The sequence below is a fragment of the Anthonomus grandis genome, unplaced genomic scaffold (genome assembly GCF_022605725.1).
Source record: "Anthonomus grandis grandis unplaced genomic scaffold, icAntGran1.3 ctg00000400.1, whole genome shotgun sequence".
In the NCBI taxonomy this organism is placed as follows: Eukaryota; Metazoa; Arthropoda; class Insecta; order Coleoptera; family Curculionidae; genus Anthonomus; species Anthonomus grandis.
In genome coordinates, this window is record NW_026088493.1 from 1 (window position 1) to 23,004 (window position 23,004).

Genomic DNA, 23,004 nt, shown 5'->3' on the forward strand with positions numbered 1-23,004 from the left:
ATTTAGTCAATAGTAACAGACTTTTTACCGTATTTCTCCTTTTTATAACTAGGAAAATATATGGAGACCTGTAACTAAAATGTCAGGACCGGAATTATTGTTTTTATTTAGGTGTGATGGTGTCTTTAGTGGGGAAACACGGTCGTGTAACCTATTCTCAATCTTTCATACGGTCGATTAAACCTTTGACGAAACTTGTAATATTTTTGATGGTATTGTAGATAAGAAAATAGGATGTACTCAGCCACGTCGAGTTGCCGCTATGTCAGTGGCGGCACGGGTGGCTCAAGAAATGGGGGTGAAGTTAGGGAACGAAGTGGGTTACGCTATTCGGTTTGAAGACTGCACGTCTGAAAGGACCATTATTAAGTATATGACCGATGGTACTTTGCACAGGGAGTTCCTATCTGAACCGGATTTGCAGTCCTACAGGTAAGGATTCATATTTCAGTTATTTATAAAGTAAATGTGCTTTCTCGGTTTATTCTTATATTTTAGAGGGAGAAAACACGTTTTTTTTATATAATATAATATAATATAATATAATATTTACATAATCAATAGTTGTATTGAGCAAAGTTAATTTCCTGACTGTTATCTCATCTTCTTTTTCTGATCTACGTATAATTAGTATTTTACCAGCACTCTCCAGAATATTCGAGAGGATTTGCTGCGATCTGTTGTGACTGAATAATAATGGAGAAAAAAAAATCATTTCCTTCCCCTAATTGCGTGGACATAGTAAAAGGTGCCATTTTCGATGAAATTGACCTTCAATAACCTAAAGGTCAGCTTAAAGTCGTTTAATTGCCTGAAGAAATACAGAGTGTCTGTTCTAGGCTGTAGTCAGTTAATTTCAACCAAATGGAATCGTTTCTTGATCCTTCCAAGCAGTTAAGGCCACATTTTACCCTTTTATTGATAATTCTAGACGTTCATGAATAAATTTTCATCGTCTATGAATATTTTTTCATCAGTTTTTCTGACTCTAAGAGTCATTTTTGAGTAGTTTTTTTGTTAAATGGTCCCAACTCAACTGCCTGGAAGAACTTCATTGATTATACATTTGAAATATTGATTATTTCTTAAACAAATGTAGTAATTTTTTCACACGAATACAGGTGGATTCTTGAGGATGGATTTGTGGGTAAAAACGTCATTTTGGGTTAAAGAACTTGGCAATTAGGGCACTTTTTGTTGAGGCAGTAATTTTCACTTTTCATCAAAATATTTCGATAAAAAATTAAAATATTCTTAAAAGGGTTTAGGGCCAAGAAAAAGCATTTATTTGCAAATAATTTAATATACGAACGATTCTTGTACCTCAAAAACTTTTTGAGTTAGAGGCGATTTTGTCTTGCAAGATCCAACGCCCACCGAATTTGATATTTTCAAGCTTTTATTGCGGCATCAAGATTTTTAGTCATTAAGGGACATTTTGGACCATAACTCGGGAACCACTAAAAATATTTTAATAATTCTTTCACACGAATACAAAAGGGATCTTGAGGATGGATTTAAGGGTAAAAACGTCATTTTGTGTTAAAGAACTTGGCAATTAGGGCACTTTTTGTCGAGACTCTAATTTTAACAGCAAATGTTCACTTTTCCTCAAAATATTTCGATAAAAAATTGAAATATTCCTAAAAGGATTTAGGGCCAAGAAGGAGCATTTATTTGCAAATAAATTAATATACGAACGATTCTTGTACCTCAAAAACTTTTTGAGTTAGAGGCAATTTTGTCTTGCAAGGTCCAAGACCCACCGAATTTGATATTTTCAAGCTTTTATTGCGGCATCAAGATTTTTAGTCATTAAGGGACATTTTAGACCATAACTCGGGAACCACTGAAAATATTTTAATAATTCTTTAACACGAATACAGGAGGATTCTTGAGGAAGGATTTAAGGGTAAAAACGTCATTTTGGGTTAAAGAACTTGACAATTAGGGCACTTTTTGTCGAGACTCTAATTTTAACAGCAAATTTTCACTTTTCCTCAAAATATTTTAATAAAAAATTAAAATATTCCTAAAAGGGTTTAGGGCCAAGAAGGAGCATTTATTTGCAAATAATTTAATATACGAACGATTCTTGTACCTCAAAAACTTTTTGAGTTAGAGGCAATTTTGTCTTGCAAGGTCCAAGACCCACCGTAATATGCATATAACCACATGCCCATAACTTTCTTCCTGGTTTATTTAAATTGATGAAAATTGGTAGAAATGGAGTCCGTTTCATCCTGTTTTGAACAGTATAACTACCTTAAACCAACTCCAACTATAACGCTTTTTATAGCCAAAAGTACATTTTAGGTCCTATAATCCTTCAATGCCAACTTTAAATGCCGATAACTTTCTTCCTGCTCCATTTAAATTGATGAAAATTGGTAGAAATGGAGTCTGTTCCATCCAGTTTTGAACAGTATAACTACCTTTATTCAACTTCAACGCCAACGCTTTTTATAGACAAAAGTACATTTTAGGTCCTATAATCCTTCAGTGTCAAGATTTACATGCCCATAACTTTCTTCCTGGTCCATTTGGATCGATGAAAATTGGTAGAAATGGAGTCTGTTTCATCCAGTTTTGAACAGTATAACTACCTTAATTCAACTCCAACTCTAACGCTTTTTATAGACAAAAGTACATTTTAGGTCCTATAATCCTTCAATGCCAACTTTAAATGCCCATAACTTTCTTTCTGGTTTATTTAAATCGATGAAAATTGGTAGAAATGGAGTCTGTTTCATCCAGTTTTGAACAGTATAACTACCTTAATCCAATTCCAACTCTAACGCTTTTTATAGCCAAAAGTACATTTTAGGTCCTATAATCCTTCAGTGCCAAGATTTAAATGCTTATAACTTTCTTCCTGGTCCATTTGAATTGATGTAAATTGGTAAAAATGGAGTCTGTTCCATCCAGTTTTGAACAGTATAACTACCTTTATTCAACTTCAACGCCAACGCTTTTTATAGACAAAAGTACATTTTAGGTCCTATAATCCTTCAATGCCAACTTTAAATGCCCATAACTTTCTTTCTGGTTTATTTAAATCGATGAAAATTGGTAGAAATGGAGTCTGTTTCATCCAGTTTTGAACAGTATAACTACCTTAATCCAATTCCAACTCTAACGCTTTTTATAGCCAAAAGTACATTTTAGGTCCTATAATCCTTCAGTGCCAAGATTTAAATGCTTATAACTTTCTTCCTGGTCCATTTAAATTGATGAAAATTGGTAGAAATGGAGTCTGTTCCATCCAGTTTTGAACAGTATAACTACCTTTATTCAACTTCAACGCCAACGCTTTTTATAGACAAAAGTACATTTTAGGTCCTATAATCCTTCAGTGTTAACTTTAAATGCCCATAACTTTCTTCCTGGTTTATTTAAATTGATGAAAATTGGTAGAAATGGAGTCTGTTTCATCCAGTTTTAAAGAGTATAACTACCTTAATCCAATTCCAACTCTAACGCTTTTTATAGCCAAAAGTACATTTTAGGTCCTATAATCCTTCAGTGCCAAGATTTAAATGCTTATAACTTTCTTCCTGGTCCATTTGAATTGATGTAAATTGGTAAAAATGGAGTCTGTTCCATCCAGTTTTGAACAGTATAACTACCTTAATCCAATTCCAACTCTAACGCTTTTTATAGCCAAAAGTACATTTTAGGTCCTATAATTCTTAGATTCCAAGTTTAAATGCCCATAACTTTCTTTCTGGTTAATTTAAATCGATGAAAATTGGTAAAAATGGAGTCTGTTTCATCCAGTTTTGAACAGTATAACTACCTTAATTTAGTTCCAACTCCAACGCTTTTTATAGCCAAAAGTACATTTTAGGTCCTATAATCCTTCAATGCCAACTTTAAATGCCGATAACTTTCTTCCTGGTTTATTTAAATCGATGAAAATTGGTAGAAATGGAGTCTGTTTCATCCAGTTTCAAACAGTATAACTACCTTAATTCAACTTCAACTCTAACGCTTTTTATAGCCAAAAGTACATTTTAGGTCCTATAATCCTTCAGTGCCAACTTTAAATGCTCATAACTTTCTTTCTGGTTAATTTAAATCGATGAAAATTGGTAAAAATGGAGTCTGTTTCATCCAGTTTTGAACAGTATAACTACCTTAATTTAGTTCCAACTCCAACGCTTTTTATAGCCAAAAGTACATTTTAGGTCCTATAATCCTTCAATGCCAACTTTAAATGCCGATAACTTTCTTCCTGGTTTATTTAAATCGATGAAAATTGGTAGAAATGGAGTCTGTTTCATCCAGTTTCAAACAGTATAACTACCTTAATTCAACTTCAACTCTAACGCTTTTTATAGCCAAAAGTACATTTTAGGTCCTATAATCCTTCAGTGCCAACTTTAAATGCTCATAACTTTCTTTCTGGTTAATTTAAATCGATGAAAATTGGTAAAAATGGAGTCTGTTTCATCCAGTTTTGAACAGTATAACTACCTTAATTTAGTTCCAACTCCAACGCTTTTTATAGCCAAAAGTACATTTTAGGTCCTATAATCCTTCAATGCCAACTTTAAATGCCGATAACTTTCTTCCTGGTTTATTTAAATCGATGAAAATTGGTAGAAATGGAGTCTGTTTCATCCAGTTTCAAACAGTATAACTACCTTAATTCAACTTCAACTCTAACGCTTTTTATAGCCAAAAGTACATTTTAGGTCCTATAATCCTTCAGTGCCAACTTTAAATGCTCATAACTTTCTTTCTGGTTAATTTAAATCGATGAAAATTGGTAAAAATGGAGTCTGTTTCATCCAGTTTTGAACAGTATAACTACCTTAATTTAGTTCCAACTCCAACGCTTTTTATAGCCAAAAGTACATTTTAGGTCCTATAATCCTTCAGTGTCAACTTTAAATGCCGATAACTTTCTTTCTGGTTCATTTAAATCGATGAAAATTGGTAGAAATGGAGTCGGTTTCATCCAGTTTTGAACAGTATAACTACCTTAATTCAACTCCAACTCTAACGCTTTTTATAGACAAAAGTACATTTTAGGTCTTATAATCCTTCAGTACCAAGATTTACATGCCCATAACTTTCTTCCTGGTTCAATTAAATCGATGAAAATTGGTCAAAATGGAGTCTATTTCATCCAGTTTTGAACAGTATAACTACCTTTATTCAACTTCAACGCCAACGCTTTTTATAGACAAAAGTACATTTTAGGTCCTATAATCCTTCAGTGTCAAGATTTACATGCCCATAACTTTCTTCCTGGTCAATTTGAATCGATGAAAATTGGTAGAAATGGAGTCTGTTCCATCCAGTTTTGAACAGTATAACTACCTTAATTCAACTCCAACTCTAACGCTTTTTATAGACAAAAGTACATTTTAGGTCCTATAATCCTTCAGTGTCAACTTTAAATGCCGATAACTTTCTTTCTGGTTCATTTAAATCGATGAAAATTGGTAGAAATGGAGTCTGTTCCATCCAGTTTTGAACAGTATAACTACCTTTATTCAACTTCAACGCCAACGCTTTTTATAGCCAAAAGTACATTTTATGTCCTATAATCCTTCAGTGCCAAGATTTACTTGCCCATAACTTTCTTCCTGGTCAATTTGAATCGATGAAAATTGGTAGAAATGAAGTCTGTTCCATCCAGTTTTGAACAGTATAACTACCTTAATTCAACTCCAACTCTAACGCTTTTTATAGACAAAAGTACATTTTAGGTCCTATAATCCTTCAGTGTCAACTTTAAATGCCGATAACTTTCTTTCTGGTTCATTTAAATCGATGAAAATTGGTAGAAATGGAGTCTGTTTCATCCAGTTTTGAACAGTATAACTACCTTAATTCAACTCCAACTCTAACGCTTTTTATAGACAAAAGTACATTTTAGGTCCTATAATCCTTCAGTGTCAACTTTAAATGCCGATAACTTTCTTTCTGGTTCATTTAAATCGATGAAAATTGGTAGAAATGGAGTCTGTTCCATCCAGTTTTGAACAGTATAACTACCTTTATTCAACTTCAACGCCAACGCTTTTTATAGCCAAAAGTACATTTTATGTCCTATAATCCTTCAGTGCCAAGATTTACTTGCCCATAACTTTCTTCCTGGTCAATTTGAATCGATGAAAATTGGTAGAAATGGAGTCTGTTCCATCCAGTTTTGAACAGTATAACTACCTTAATCCAATTCCAACTCTAACGCTTTTTATAGCCAAAAGTACATTTTAGGTCCTATAATTCTTAGATTCCAAGTTTAAATGCCCATAACTTTCTTTCTGGTTAATTTAAATCGATGAAAATTGGTAAAAATGGAGTCTGTTTCATCCAGTTTTGAACAGTATAACTACCTTAATTTAGTTCCAACTCCAACGCTTTTTATAGCCAAAAGTACATTTTAGGTCCTATAATCCTTCAATGCCAACTTTAAATGCCGATAACTTTCTTCCTGGTTTATTTAAATCGATGAAAATTGGTAGAAATGGAGTCTGTTTCATCCAGTTTCAAACAGTATAACTACCTTAATTCAACTTCAACTCTAACGCTTTTTATAGCCAAAAGTACATTTTAGGTCCTATAATCCTTCAGTGCCAACTTTAAATGCTCATAACTTTCTTTCTGGTTAATTTAAATCGATGAAAATTGGTAAAAATGGAGTCTGTTTCATCCAGTTTTGAACAGTATAACTACCTTAATTTAGTTCCAACTCCAACGCTTTTTATAGCCAAAAGTACATTTTAGGTCCTATAATCCTTCAATGCCAACTTTAAATGCCGATAACTTTCTTCCTGGTTTATTTAAATCGATGAAAATTGGTAGAAATGGAGTCTGTTTCATCCAGTTTCAAACAGTATAACTACCTTAATTCAACTTCAACTCTAACGCTTTTTATAGCCAAAAGTACATTTTAGGTCCTATAATCCTTCAGTGCCAACTTTAAATGCTCATAACTTTCTTTCTGGTTAATTTAAATCGATGAAAATTGGTAAAAATGGAGTCTGTTTCATCCAGTTTTGAACAGTATAACTACCTTAATTTAGTTCCAACTCCAACGCTTTTTATAGCCAAAAGTACATTTTAGGTCCTATAATCCTTCAGTGTCAACTTTAAATGCCGATAACTTTCTTTCTGGTTCATTTAAATCGATGAAAATTGGTAGAAATGGAGTCGGTTTCATCCAGTTTTGAACAGTATAACTACCTTAATTCAACTCCAACTCTAACGCTTTTTATAGACAAAAGTACATTTTAGGTCTTATAATCCTTCAGTACCAAGATTTACATGCCCATAACTTTCTTCCTGGTTCAATTAAATCGATGAAAATTGGTCAAAATGGAGTCTATTTCATCCAGTTTTGAACAGTATAACTACCTTTATTCAACTTCAACGCCAACGCTTTTTATAGACAAAAGTACATTTTAGGTCCTATAATCCTTCAGTGTCAAGATTTACATGCCCATAACTTTCTTCCTGGTCAATTTGAATCGATGAAAATTGGTAGAAATGGAGTCTGTTCCATCCAGTTTTGAACAGTATAACTACCTTAATTCAACTCCAACTCTAACGCTTTTTATAGACAAAAGTACATTTTAGGTCCTATAATCCTTCAGTGTCAACTTTAAATGCCGATAACTTTCTTTCTGGTTCATTTAAATCGATGAAAATTGGTAGAAATGGAGTCTGTTCCATCCAGTTTTGAACAGTATAACTACCTTTATTCAACTTCAACGCCAACGCTTTTTATAGCCAAAAGTACATTTTATGTCCTATAATCCTTCAGTGCCAAGATTTACTTGCCCATAACTTTCTTCCTGGTCAATTTGAATCGATGAAAATTGGTAGAAATGAAGTCTGTTCCATCCAGTTTTGAACAGTATAACTACCTTAATTCAACTCCAACTCTAACGCTTTTTATAGACAAAAGTACATTTTAGGTCCTATAATCCTTCAGTGTCAACTTTAAATGCCGATAACTTTCTTTCTGGTTCATTTAAATCGATGAAAATTGGTAGAAATGGAGTCTGTTTCATCCAGTTTTGAACAGTATAACTACCTTAATTCAACTCCAACTCTAACGCTTTTTATAGACAAAAGTACATTTTAGGTCCTATAATCCTTCAGTGTCAACTTTAAATGCCGATAACTTTCTTTCTGGTTCATTTAAATCGATGAAAATTGGTAGAAATGGAGTCTGTTTCATCCAGTTTTGAACAGTATAACTACCTTAATTCAACTCCAACTCTAACGCTTTTTATAGACAAAAGTACATTTTAGGTCCTATAATCCTTCAGTGTCAACTTTAAATGCCGATAACTTTCTTTCTGGTTCATTTAAATCGATGAAAATTGGTAGAAATGGAGTCTGTTCCATCCAGTTTTGAACAGTATAACTACCTTTATTCAACTTCAACGCCAACGCTTTTTATAGCCAAAAGTACATTTTATGTCCTATAATCCTTCAGTGCCAAGATTTACTTGCCCATAACTTTCTTCCTGGTCAATTTGAATCGATGAAAATTGGTAGAAATGGAGTCTGTTCCATCCAGTTTTGAACAGTATAACTTCCTTAATCCAATTCCAACTCTAACGCTTTTTATAGCCAAAAGTACATTTTAGGTCCTATAACCTAATAATCCAATCAAGTTTCTCAAAAATACCTTTATAATTGAACTATTAATAAATAATTATCAGATACGTCTAATAACGCTCTCAGAAACTGCCACAACACGAAATGTAACCCTTTTCTGGATGACAAATCTCGACATACTCACTGCTATAAAATCAAAAGTGACAGCGTTGTGAAATACACAAATCTTGATGGTAATAGAAGAGAATTTATTAATTCTACATTCAAATAAACAGACGGTTATTATAGCAAAAATATATTTATATTTAATATCAATAAACTCAGCCTTAAAACGTCACAAATATGAAGTTCGTTCAGTGTTCACCATCTGTGATTAAAATTGATCCCGACCCTTTTGTCCAAATTCTGGCTTCCACCTGGACCTCCGAAGTGATGGGTGGCGCCCCCTCCAACGTTTATTGTAGACTCTCCAAATCGGTTTTTGTTTGACCAGGCAGGAACCATTGCATCTACACCTACATTATGTCCGTAACCGTTAGCATGACCGTAGGACAGACTTCCACCAGAACCTGAAATGGACGTTATTCTGTTATGTTCATTTATTTAATTTATTTAATATACTGGATAACAATGTTTGAATTACATTAATTACAATTGATTTACCACGGTAATATTTATAATGATAATAATAGGCCTTTATTTTTAACATTTCGGCGAACTTCTGCATAGCTGTTATTAACCGAGCATACACACATACATAAGATTAAATTTACATATGGGCAACTTAAGGTACTAACTAAGCAATACTACTAACTTTTGTAATTATAAAGGTATACAGAAGGTAACACAAGCGTAGGAATGACATTTTATAAAATCACTAAAAAAATTTTGACATTCTATGGCGTAAGTATATTACTTTTACCTACTAACAATTTAAACTTGGCTAAGTAAATGTTGCTTATATTTTAATTTTTTTAAATGTCAAAAATGGTAGGTCTGACAGTTTGCAGGTAGGTATTAACATTTAAAAATGGTCAAAAGAGGTACAACCCCAAGCAACACATCATATATTATTATCTTTAAATATGGATTTATTTAATGATTTTTTTAGTAGACTTTTGGTTATGGTATATTCATCAACCGTATATCGTCAAGGTTTATTTATTAAACTGTAGAATGTACGTATGTATATCATATACTATTCTCTTTACAAAAGTGGGAAAATTATATAAAATAACAGACTTTTCCCTCTACATCCAAGACAAGCCACTAATAAATCTTACCGTTTGGATTTTGGAACCCTACAACTCCGCCTTGAACTTTTCCGTTAGCACCGCCCCCTCCAAAGCCCTGAGGACCCTCTCTGTAAAAATGAAAAAAAAATTCCATTATTCCATATTTTTAACCACTATTAACAAGTTCCTATTCAAGATTACTTAAATACTAACAAAACAACTCCAAAAAATTAAACAAAACTCAAAACTCACCGAACCTACTTCAGGAGCCTACAAATTTTTCCAGAAAACTAGCTAAAGAACTTACGATCTTCTAATATATGCTGCTCTTTCTAATACACTATAGTTAATAACATTTACCTTCTTTGTCTAATGAGAACGTCACCCTCCTGGTTTAATACTGGAACAGCCGATACGGCAGCAGCAGCAAACACTGCAACTAAAACGAATAACTGGGCGTTCATTTTTACGGTTGTTTATTAATTAAATTAATTAAAGTAGTACTGTGAAGTAATATTATCTTATAATGCTGTTGCAAGCTACACATCTTATATATATATTCGGATTTCAAAGAGGTAATTCACAGTATCCAAAAAGCCCCGAGACCCACATGTTTGTTTATCGTTACTATCGGTATGTTAGGTCAATAACCAGTGTAAAGTACCGAAGTAAAAGCGAACGGTTTCTTCGAGGAAATAATCAGGGTCATTAATAAAATTAATCTGAATGTACAATTATGTTATCATGGTTGTAGTTGTATCTGGTTATTTTTGCGCAATAATAATTGCCAAATTATTAATAATAATTTTTCAGTATTTTTGTCTTTTATGGGACCATTACCGAAATTTCCCTCTTAACGTTCTGTTATGGTTTTACTATGGTCATTAATAATTTCAGGTGCTTTGCTGAAACTATCCCTTAGTATAGTATGAAGTTCGTGTTGAATACATAAATTGCTTTTTCGCAAATAATTCATTTCAGTTATCCCCATATGCAAGCAAAAGTCAAAGGGGTTCAAGTCTGGGCTTCGTGCGGGCCAATCCACGTCATACGCAATAAGTAGCCAGACAGTGACAATGACAACATTCATAATAATTCATTGTGTAAACAATCTATGCCCTCTATGACGTAATTTAAAATTAAAAAAAAACTATTTGCCATATAAAACAAAAAACATTGTCCAAATTAAGTTTATGGACAAAATTCGAAAAAAATAGATTAAATTTATCAGCCTGTATCTTGGTGGTCTTGGTGACTTTCGAACTAGAAAAATTCAACTTAACCTCATTTTTTTTTTCAAAGGGAATGTGCCATTAAAATATTTACCAGTATTTATGGGATGTTGGTGAATTACTGTGTTCTTTAATGGAATCCGATATAAATATAAAAGTTTTATTAACAAACCGTTTTAAATTAATATACCTATTTAATTTGGAGTTTTCCCATAGGTGTCTTATTATGTTCTATAATTTTTTAGAAATTTTTTTTTATATAAAATATATTTTTTTAAATTCTTTTGAATCAAACAACGTGAACTATAGTCATGACAAGTGAGTATAGTCCACGTTATAACGGAAGTTTAAAAAAATTTAAGTTAAGAAATAAAATGAAAAAAAAAATAAATTGAAACGCCGTCAATATTTAATTGTTAAAGGACGGTACTAAAATTATTATCTTGTTAATATGTATTCATAATTAACTGTAAAGTTGGACAAAAGCTACCCTTAATGATTTACGTTGTTTTGAGGCTACCTACTTGTTTAATTTCCTTTTCATAATTTGTCATGTAAATTATATATTTTTGTTTTATTTAAATTCTAAGCTAACAGTAAAAAGACCATACAAAAATAGGTCCCAATGCACTATTTAAAATGTAGATACATAAAAATAGGGAAAACATATAAATTAAACAAAGACATATTTATTATTTAAGTACCTTACACATTATAGTTTTTTTTTAATTAAGTTTGATATAATTATATATATGTGTATTAATAAATATTTAATACAAAAACGTGCTATTAGATTGGATATTATGGACAAAAATCAGTGATTTTTCAAAAGAATTTCTTACTGGGCAAAGGTTTGGGGTGGGTGGGGGGTTAAGGGTTGTTTTAATAAAAAAACAATGTTTCTGCAGAAAATATATAAGCAATTTTTAATTTAATAACACTGTTTATTTAAATTTGATATAATTTGATATATTGATAAATATTTAATACAAAAACAGTTTTATTAAATTGATTGGATATTATGGACGAAAAACAGTGATTTTTCCAAAGAATTTCTTACTGGGCAAGTGTTTGGGGTGGGTGGGGGGTTAAGGGTTATGTTAATGAAAAACAATGTTTTTGCAGAAAATATATAAGCAATATTTACTTGAATAACACTGTTTCTTTAAATTTGATATAATTTTATATATAAATATTTAGTATAAAAACAGCGTTGTTAGATTGGATAATATGAAGGAAAAACAGTGATTTTTCAGAAGAATTTCTTACTGGGCAAGTGTATGGGGTGGGTGGGGGGGGTAAGGGTTGTTTTAATGAAAAACAATGTTTCTGCAGAAAATATTTATTTACTTATTTATTTATTTATTTATTTCCAAATTACAATTTAACCTATATTACTTTCCTTAATTCTAAAGCGTGTAAAGAAATAAATAATAAGTAAACCAGTGGTTTGTGCGTGGGTTTAGAGTTATAATTTAAATTTACCCAATACCTAATAATAGCATAAATATATACAACAATAAGCAAACTTTATATTAATAATAAATGAGTGCCCCATTATATTAGGGATTATTTTTCCTGTTTTAATCTATCCCATTTAATGAATGTTTATGTTAGCGTTAGGTCGATATATCAACATTTTATTGTAGTTTTCCTTCTTTCTTCCTCCTTCTTTCTTTTTTTTTCTTCTTTCTTTCCTTACCCTAGTAATACAATGAACGAATTCTCACGCATTGATCCCAATATTCACTTTTATCTAACTTCAAAATTGTCTTGATTATTTTTGTTAATTAGGTTTAGAATCTATATAAGTTTATATACTTTATGCAAGCTGTTCTACCTTGCTCCAGTAACCATTTTTTTAGGCCTGTTTTAAAAGATGGAATATATAAAATATTTCTTAAGTTCTGTGGAATGAAGCGGTATACATGTGGTCCCAAGAATTGTAGAGATCTTTGCCCAATTCTTTTATATGTCCTGTCAGTTTTATTTATCTTATTATTTTTATGTCTAGTATTGTGATCGTGTGTAATGTTTTGTATATATGAAATTGAATTAAATAACACTGTTTATTTAAATTTGTTATAATTATATAAATATGTATATTGATTAATATTTAATATAAAAACATCGTTATTAGATTGAATATTATGGACTTGGAATTCAAAAGAATTTCTTACTGTGCAAGTGTTTGAGGTGGGTGTGGTTGTTTTAATCAAAAACAATGTCTTTTACAGAAAATATATAAGCAATATTTAATTTAATAACACTGTTTATTTAAATTTGATATTATTATACAGGGTGGCCATTTGAAAACGAGACAGAGCCTATTTTGGGTCCCTCAGAACATTTGCGAAAAAATCCTCGGACCCGTCAATATTTGATTCAAGGGGAAACCATTTTTTTGCTAGTTTCGCCCCCCTGAGGGCAAAGCCCTAGCGGGGGTGACAAGGGCCCCCAAAATTTTAAATGGAACGGGGGGTCGAGTGATACCTTATTTTGAAGGTATTTTTATGTGGATTATAACCCTAAAGTTTTAAATCGTTACTATTTGCCTAGTCGATACAGGGGCTAATAAAAGTTACAAAAACATGTCAACATTTTTTATGAAAAAAAATGTTTATAAATTTAGCAGTTAAATAAATACAAAAAATGTTGTTCTCCTACATTGTGAACCGTACTTTCTGTTGTTTTTTTTTTTAATACCCGTAGGTATCTATGCCAATTCTGCAAGGGAACTCTTGGTTATTGTTGAGACTGTTATTATAGCAACATTTTGAAGTTTAATAGTGCTTGTCAATTACTGCTGTCAAATCATAGTGTGTCAAACACATAGCTCTTTAAAGTTAGTTAGTTACAATATTGAGTGTGATAATGGTTTATTCACTTGCTGAAAGAGATGAAATTATTTCTCTTTTCTTTGCGAACAATGAAAATGCTAATAGAACTGCCCACCTCTTTAACACACTACAACACCCTAATCGACAGGTCCATCGCAAGTACATTTTGGAATTGGTTCAAAAATTTAGGGAAACTGGGTCTGTGGCTAATAAAAAGCGCGAAATGGATAATCCAGTGGTGAATGAAGCTTCAGAAGTAGCTATTTTAGGCCATATAGTGCAAGATCCTACACTGAGCACATGGAAGTTATCAACCGTGTCTGGTATTAAGAGAAGCAGCATTCAGAAGATATTAAAAAAAAACAAGTTTCATTAGTACAAAATGCATCTTGTACAAGAACTAAACGAAGACGGTTTTGATAGGCGAGTACAATTTTGTGAAACTATATCTGAACAAGCCGCCAATGATCCACACTTTCTATTTAATGTATGTTTTTCTGACGAATGCTCCTTTTTCCTAAACGGTACTGTGAATCGTCACAACTGTCGCTATCGGGCTGATTCAAATCCCAGAAAATTTCGTGCGGTGCATACACAACATCCTGAAAAATTAAATGTTTGGGCTGGCATTTTTGGTAAACATATCGTAGGCCCCTTTTTTTACCTGGCAATTTAACAGGAGAGATGTACCTGGAGTTATTAGGAAATACAATTCATCCAGCATTAGTGGATATACTAGAAAATAACAACGAGTACTTGGAAAATCGTCTAGTATTTCAGCAAGATGGGGCGCCACCCCACTATGCTGCAAGGGTTCGTCAATATTTGGACCAAACGTTTCCAGGACAATGGATTGGAAAAAGAGGAGCTATTGAATGGCCTCCTCGTTCCCCGGACTTAAGCCCGTTAGATTTTTTTTATGGGGCCATTTAAAAACTAAAATTTATGCTAGTCAGCCAACATCGCTAGACCATTTGCGACAAAGAATAATTGATGAATGTCGTCAAATCACCCCAGAAATTTTGCAAAATGCACGGGAAAGGTTTGATCAAAACCTGTGTTATTGTATGGAAGTCGAAGGCCAACATTTTGAACATTTACTTGATTGATTTTATCCTTAAGCCCTTTATTTAAAATTATACTTTTTAACATTATTTTGTAACTTTTATTAGCGCCTGTATCGACTAGGCAAATAGTAACGATTTAAAACTTTAGGGTTATAATCCACATAAAAATACCTTCAAATTAAGGTATCACTCGACCCCCCGTTCCATGTAAAATTTTGGGGGCCCTTGTCACCCCCGCTAGGGCTTTGCCCTCAGGGCGGCGAAGCTAGCAAAAAAATGGTTCTCCCTTGAATCAAAAATTGACCGAGGATTTTTTCGCAAATGTTCTGAGGGACTCAAAATAGGCTCTGTTTCGTTTTCAAATGGCCACCCTGTATAAATATATATTTTGATAAATATTAATACAAAAACAGTGTTATTAAATTTGATATTATGGACGAAAAACAGTGATTTTTCAAAAGAATTTCTTACTGGGCAAGTGTTTGGGGTGGGTGGGGGGTTAAGGGTTATGTTAATGAAAAACAATGTTTTTGCAGAAAATATATAAGCAATATTTAATTGAATAACACTGTTTCTTTAAATTTGATATAATTTTATATATAAATATTTAGTATAAAAACAGTGTTGTTAGATTGGATAATATGAAGGAAAAACAGTGATTTTTCAGAAGAATTTCATAAAAAAAATTTTTTTAATGGTCAAAGTTCTTTAATAATAATAATAACGTATTTATTTAGCTTAGCTACAAAGGTAATACATAATATAGATAATATAATACACATTTAAAGCTTCAAAATTTAAAAGCATAATTTATTAAAAAACTTTGAACACATGGCTTAGAAACTATTAGACGCATGACTTTTTCAATGGCACCAAACCATTCAGAAAGTTCCAGATATTTAAAAAATCCTAAAAAAAATTGGTGAATTATTATTAGTTTTTCCAGTAAAAAATTTCAAACTTGACCATTGTTGGACTATAAAACAAAAGTTCAACTTCTCCAATTAGTATAATTTTTGCATTTAAATTGAAGCAATTTAGAAAGCTCTTAGTGATGCAAGGTTTCTGGCCATGCATACGTGTTAAACGAACCTAAATTAAACAGTTCCACTAAATTGGAAAGCAAAATTAACCAGCACAAAAGCTTGAAACAATTCTTGGAATTGGAAAGAAAAACAATGATTTTTCAAAAACATTTCTTACTAGGCAAGTGTTTGGGGTGGGTGGGGGGTTAAGGGTTGTGTTAATGAAAAACAATGTTTTTGCAGAAAATATATATGCAATATTTAATTTAATACACTGTTTCTTTAAATTCGATATAATTTTAGATATAAATATTTAGTATAAAAACAGCGTTATTAGAATGCATAATATGATGGATAAACAGTGATTGATATGTCAATTTTTTAAATGCCAAGATATAAAATAGTATATGACATACGTATATTCGACAGTTTAGTAAATACACCTTGACCATATACGGTTGATAAATATATCAAAACCAAAAACTCACTAAATAATCGTTAAACAAATATATATTTAAGTGTGGATTCATCCTCGACGTTTTCCTCATTCTTTAACAAAGAAAACATCATATACTGCTCTCATTTCAAACAGTTAAAACAAACAAAAACTAACAGATTACGACTTAATCAACAAGTCCTGACCCCTGACTAATTTCTCCACGTTTAAGTCGGTACTTTATAGCAAGTGATTATTCACCCAAGAAACCGATAACGCAAGTGTAGGTCAGGTCTTCGGAAACTGTGAATTACCGTAGCAATAATAATATATAAAATAAGCAAATCGCTGTATAGCCACATCAGTTCATCCAAGTGCATTAATAAATAATAATGAACGCTCAGTTGTTTGCTGTTCTCTTAGTAGCAGTCATTGCTGCTGTATCAGCTGTTCCAGTATTAAACCAGCAGGAGGAGGAAGTCTTAATTAGACAAAGAAGGTATTATTTGTTGTAATCTTACTAGAGGAGGATATTGATGTAGTAAGTTTTACAGGCAAGGTCCTCAAGGCTTTGGGGCAGGTGGTGCCAATGGGAAAGTTCAAGGGGGAGGTGTAGGGTTCCAAAATCCAAACGGTAAGACTTGATTGTGTAACAAATCATGTTACCAATCATATTTCTACTTTAAGGATCAGGTGGAAGTGTTTCCTATGGACATGCCAACGGTTACGGTCACAATGTGGGCGTAGATGCCAAAGTGCCAGTGTGGTCAAGCAAGAACCGATTTGGAGAATCCACTTTGAATGTGGGAGGGGGAGCCACCCAACATTTCGGGGGCCCTGGAGGGAATCAGAACCTGGACAAGAGGGTCGGCGCTAGTTTTAACCACCGGTGGTGAAAACCGTCTTTTATTTGTGATTTATTAGGTCTGATTATGAATAAATTTAGATTTTATTCAATCTAGTAAGCATTTTCTCTGTCATGTTGCTTTATATACCACTGGTTTAATTGTGAGTGAAAAATGGTGGTGAAAAAAGTGGTGACTGTGAGTTTAAAATGGAAGAACTCGAATTGAACCTTGAGCATTAGATGCAATAGATGTTGAAGGAATTTATATTGTTGCAACTTTGACCAATTTGACACAGCAATGTGAGCTTCTAGGCCTGCCAATGAGGTGTACTTTGGGTCTTATCCAAGTAACACATCATATATTATTATCGTTAAATATATTTATTAAACTGTAGAGTAGACGTATATCATATACTATTCTGTTTACAGAAGCGAGAACATTTCGACATTTAAAAAAATTGACTTGGGATTTACATATCTAGTTTTTAAATTCGATTACTACACCTCACATATTTGATGAAATTCTTCTAAAAAATCACTGTTTTTCGTCTATATTATTCAGTCTAATAACGCTGTTTTTATACTAAAGATTTATACAGGGTGTTCATTTGAAAACTTCCCACCACGGATTTATCGAAAACCAATGTTTAAAAAAAAAACTCCGAAATACCTCAAAAAGTTTTTTCAAGGGGGACAACTTTCTAACCTAAAATTACTTCACCCCCTTTCACCCTCTGCCCCCCAGGGTCATCCCCTTAAAAATTTTAAATGGCAAGGGGTATCGAGTAATAGCTTGTTTAAAAGGTCTTTCGAAGTCTTTTATTTTGACGTTTGATTTTTTTAAATCGGTCGATTCGTTTTCGAGAAAATTAGAAAAATCTTTGTTTAACTTAATTTGTTCAGAGAGAAAACAAAAACATGAAAATATTAGTTTTTATTTCAATAAGTGTTCAAAATGTTGCCCGTTTTGGCCGAACAATGATATAGGCGATGTTCAAATTCCTGACGGACATTTTCAAAAACATGTTGTGGGATATCATGGCAGCTGTCGATGACGCGTTGACGAAGTTCATCCAAACTTTCAGGTTGGGGAGTAAACACAATAGATTTCAAATGACCCCATAGAAAAAAGTCTAACGGCGTTATATCAGGAGATCTAGCAGGCCATTCTATAGCCCCCCCTCCCTCCCTTCGCCCTATCCATTTATTTGTAAACTCGTCGTCTAGCCATTGCTGAACGGGAAGAACATAGTGAGGAGGAACGCCGACTTGCTGGAAATATATTTCAGCTTCATCAAGTATAGGGTTTCCATCATCATCGATTTGGTTTTCAATGGATTCAGTGATAAGCGGATAAGAGTTTTTTTTTTTTTTTAGTGTGATGATTATTGACGAAGCCCACGAGAGGACTCTGCACACCGACATTTTATTTGGATTAGTCAAGGATATCGCCCGGTTTCGTCCTGACCTAAAGTTACTGATTTCCAGTGCAACCTTAGATGCTCAGAAGTTTTCGGAGTTTTTTGATCAAGCTCCTATATTTAGGATACCAGGTTAGTTCATGCATTTACAATTCATTCATGTAATTGTATTAATTTTTATTTAAATTAATACAATTTTTCATAAACAAAATTCCTATGATGTTACCTAAAACTTAATACAATAGTCCTGTGGTGTAACATCCATAATAATTTTTTGGTCACTACTGCACAAAATGTTTGATATTTCCAAAATTATTGCTGGGGCAGGCTTGAATCTTAGAAATTAGTTCAAAAGAACACTTTTGTGAATATTATGCTTTTTGTTTCGTGAGAATACGTCATGTAGTTTTTGAGATATCGGAGTTTAAAGTGGGTCCTCAACTTAAGCATGGATGATAGTTTTTTGGTTACTACTGCACAAAATGTTTGATGTTTCCAAAATTATTGCTGGGGCAGGCTTGAATCCTAGAAATTAGTTCAAAAGAACACTTTTGTGAATATTATGCTTTTTGTTTCATGAGAATACCTCATGTAGTTTTTGAGATATCGGACTTTAAAGTGGGCCCTCAACTTAAGCATGGATGATAGTTTTTTGGTGACCACTGCACAAAAAGTCCGATATTTCCAAAATTATTGCTGGGGCAGACTTGAATCTTAGAAATTAGTTCAAAAGAATACTTTTGTGAATATTATGCTTTTTGTTTCATGAGAATACCTCATGTAGTTTTTGAGATATCGGACTTTAAAGTGGGCCCTCAACTTAAGCATGGATGATAGTTTTTTGGTGACCACTGCACAAAAAGTCCGATATTTCCAAAATTATTGCTGGGGCAGACTTGAATCTTAGAAATTAGTTCAAAAGAATACTTTTGTGAATATTATGCTTTTTGTTTTATGAGAATATGTCATGTAGTTTTTGAGATATAGGACTTTAAAGTGGGTCCTCAACTTAAGCATGGATGATAGTTTTTTGGTCACCACTGCACAAAATGTTCGATATTTCCAAAACTATTGCTAGGGCAGGCTTGAATCTTAGAAATTAGTTCAAAAGAACACTTTTGTGAATATTATGCTTTTTGTTTCATGAGAATATGTCATGTAGTTTTTGAGATATCGGACTTTAAAGTGGGTCCTCAACTTAAGCATAGAAGAAAGTTTTTTGGTCACCACTGCACAAAAAGTTCGATATTTCCAAATCCATTGCTAGGGCAGGCTTGAATCTTGGAAATCATTTCAAAAGAACACTTTTGTGAATATCATGCTTTTTGTTTCATGAGAATACGTCATGTAGTTTTTGAGATATCGGACTTTAAAGTGGGTCCTCAACTTAAGCATGGATAATAGTTTAAAAATCATTCTATTAAAATTTCTGTACTATTTTTGTATCTGCCATATTCAGGCAGACGCTTTCCGGTGGACATTTACTACACAAAAGCCCCGGAAGCGGACTACGTGGACGCGTGCGTCATCTCCATCCTCCAAATCCACGTCTCCCAACCTCTGGGCGACGTCTTGGTATTCCTGACGGGTCAGGAGGAGATCGAAACGTGCCACGAACTCTTACAGGACCGCATCAGACGATTGGGCTCGAAAGTTCGAGAAATTCTCATTTTACCGGTATACGCGAACCTGCCGAGTGACATGCAAGCGAAAATCTTCGAACCGACGCCACCTGGCGCCAGAAAAGTGGTACTGGCCACCAATATTGCCGAAACGTCGTTGACCATTGACAATATCGTTTACGTGATAGATCCGGGATTTGCCAAGCAGAATCATTTTAATTCCAGGACGGGCATGGAGAGTCTGATGGTGGTGCCGATATCGAAGGCGTCGGCCAATCAGAGGGCTGGGAGGGCGGGCAGGGTTGCTGCCGGCAAGTGTTTTAGGTTGTACACAGCATGGTCGTACAAGCATGAGTTGGAGGATAATACAGTGCCGGAGATCCAGAGGATCAACTTGGGAAATGCTGTTTTAATGCTGAAGGCTTTGGGTGAGTTTGTTTTAAAAGTTAGGTAAAGTGGTTTTTTGTATGGGCAACTAAGGTTATATGGAAAAAAAGTTCAACTGTGCTTGACACGATTAATTGCTTGTTCCGATATTGGGGCGAACATATTCATAACCCAAAAAAAAACTTCCGAACGAAATTATACTTTTGGCAGTATAACATTGTATTCTATGCCACATCTAACTTAACTTAAAATTCGTTCTAATATTTTGTCATTGCCTATTATTTAATGTACTATAATTTTAAGCTTGAAATTTTATAGTTGAATAGAATTAATAATGGAATGAATAGAGTCCATATTTTGTAGGAGAATGTGTATATAAAGATTACAAAATGAGGAAGTCTTTATCTCCAAGAAAAATGCATGTAGGTCACTTGCACGTAAATGTATTATGCATTTTGGCTGTATAAACAGCCATCATCGGATACAGAACATTACAAAAAACATATACGTTCACCAAATAAAACAAAAATTACCCGTTAGCGAGAATAAAAACAACAATAAATAAAAGAATATTAATGAATAATAAATTAAATAAAAATAGTTTTATCACTTTTTATGTTTAGTTTTTCGTGCTTTTCAAGGTTTTTGTTTTTTTTTCTCCTAAGTACAATATACAGTACAATAATACAGCTACTAGTGTTTTTCATTCTGTTCTATTGTACTTAGAGAGTTGAATTAAAAACTGCCGGTAAGGAAATCATGAATTATAATAAACTGGAAAGTTTCAAGGATCTACTCCTGAATAATACCGGGGTGGTATTATATGTATTATACTTCACTTTAAACCTCTTCTTCTCAAAAAGAAGGAAAACACAATAACACTCCAAATTTTTCTAAGAACTATTTATTAAACTAAAAAAAATATGGAGTGAAGTTACAGTTCTAAAATGTAAAATGCGAATGAATTAAAAAAAGCTTATTTTAATGTAATCACGCCTCTAAACGGCGGCGGCGTCAGTATTGGTACAAAGAAGATGCTTAATAAACAAAAACGCACGTGCTGGTAGATTAGCATTTTTAAACAGTCCATTATTTATAAAAGTTTCAAGAACACATTTTGTTTATAATATAAAAAAAAGCAAAGGCGCAAACAACTCCAAAAAAAAGTCAAAGTTTTGGACAGTTTTGGATTTTTTAATGTTGAAAATGTTGCTTTTGGGGGACAAATTCTGTTCTATTGTACTTAGAAAGTTGAATTAAAAACTACCAGTAAGGAAATCATGAATTATAATAAACTGGAAAGTTTCAAGGATCTACTCTAGAAAAAAGTCAAAATTTTGGGCAATTTTGGATTTTTTCATGTGGAAAATATTGCTTTTGGGGGACAACTTCTGTTCTATTGTACTTAGAGAGTTGAATTAAAAACTACCAGTAAGGAAACCTTAAATTACAACAATCTGGAAAGTTTCAAAGATCTACTCCAAAAAAAAGTGAAAATTTTGGCCAATTTTCGGTTTTTTTATGTAAAAAATTCTGCTTTTTAGGGACAAATTCTGTTCTATTATACTTAGAAAGTTAATTTAAAAACTACCAGTAAGGAAACCATGAATTATAACAATCTGGAAAGTTTAAAGGATGAACTCCAAAAAAAAGTGAAAATTTTGGGCAATTTTCGGTTTTTTCATGTTAAAAAATCTGCTTTTGGGGGACAAATTCTGTTCTATTATACTTAGAAAGTTGATTTAAAAACTACCAGTAAGGAAACCATAAACTATAACAATCTGGAAAGTTTCAAAGACCTACTCCAAAAAAAAGTGAAAATTTTGGGCAATTTTCGGTTTTTTCATGTTAAAAAATCTGCTTTTGGGGGACAAATTCTGTTCTATTATACTTAGAAAGTTGATTTAAAAACTACCAGTAAGGAAACCATAAACTATAACAATCTGGAAAGTTTCAAAGACCTACTCCAAAAAAAAGTGAAAATTTTGGACAATTTTCGGTTTTTTTATGTTAAAAATTCTGCTTTTGAGGGACAAATTCTGTTCTATTATACTTAGAAAGTTCATTTAAAAACTACCAGTAAGGAAACCATGAATTATAACAATCTGGAAAGTTTAAAGGATGAACTCCAAAAAAAAGTGAAAATTTTGGGCAATTTTCGGTTTTTTCATGTTAAAAAATCTGCTTTTGGGGGACAAATTCTGTTCTATTATACTTAGAAAGTTGAATTAAAAACTACCAGTAAGGAAACCATGAATTATAACAATCTGGAAAGTTTAAAGGATGAACTCCAAAAAAAAGTA

The 23,004-nt window shown here is 32.8% G+C and overlaps 3 protein-coding genes across 3 annotated transcripts in view; 2 read left to right on the forward strand and 1 right to left on the reverse strand.

The window, feature by feature from the left end:
• Positions 1-202: 202 nt before the first annotated feature.
• The window catches only part of LOC126749634 (pre-mRNA-splicing factor ATP-dependent RNA helicase DHX16), a 39,435-nt gene continuing 16,633 nt past the window's right edge, over positions 203-23,004 (forward strand). Inside the window, exons 1-3 of the mRNA XM_050459332.1 lie at positions 203-432; positions 18,649-18,824; positions 20,152-20,742. Of these exons, the coding sequence (XP_050315289.1) occupies positions 263-432; positions 18,649-18,824; positions 20,152-20,742 (937 nt within the window). The 5' untranslated portion in view covers positions 203-262. The remainder of the gene's footprint in view (positions 433-18,648; positions 18,825-20,151; positions 20,743-23,004) is intronic.
• On the reverse strand, positions 8,869-10,363 carry LOC126749637 (uncharacterized). Its single transcript, XM_050459336.1, has 3 exons — positions 10,185-10,363; positions 9,873-9,952; positions 8,869-9,158 (listed from the first exon to the last, which is right to left on the reverse strand). The coding sequence occupies exons 1-3, from the start codon at positions 10,286-10,288 to the stop codon at positions 8,950-8,952; spliced, it is 393 nt and encodes a 130-aa protein (XP_050315293.1). The 5' UTR covers positions 10,289-10,363; the 3' UTR covers positions 8,869-8,949.
• LOC126749636 (attacin-A-like) lies at positions 16,757-17,385 on the forward strand. The gene is made up of 3 exons (XM_050459335.1): positions 16,757-16,923; positions 16,979-17,058; positions 17,112-17,385. Exons 1-3 carry the CDS (start codon positions 16,817-16,819, stop codon positions 17,318-17,320), a joined length of 396 nt encoding a protein of 131 aa, XP_050315292.1. The 5' UTR covers positions 16,757-16,816; the 3' UTR covers positions 17,321-17,385.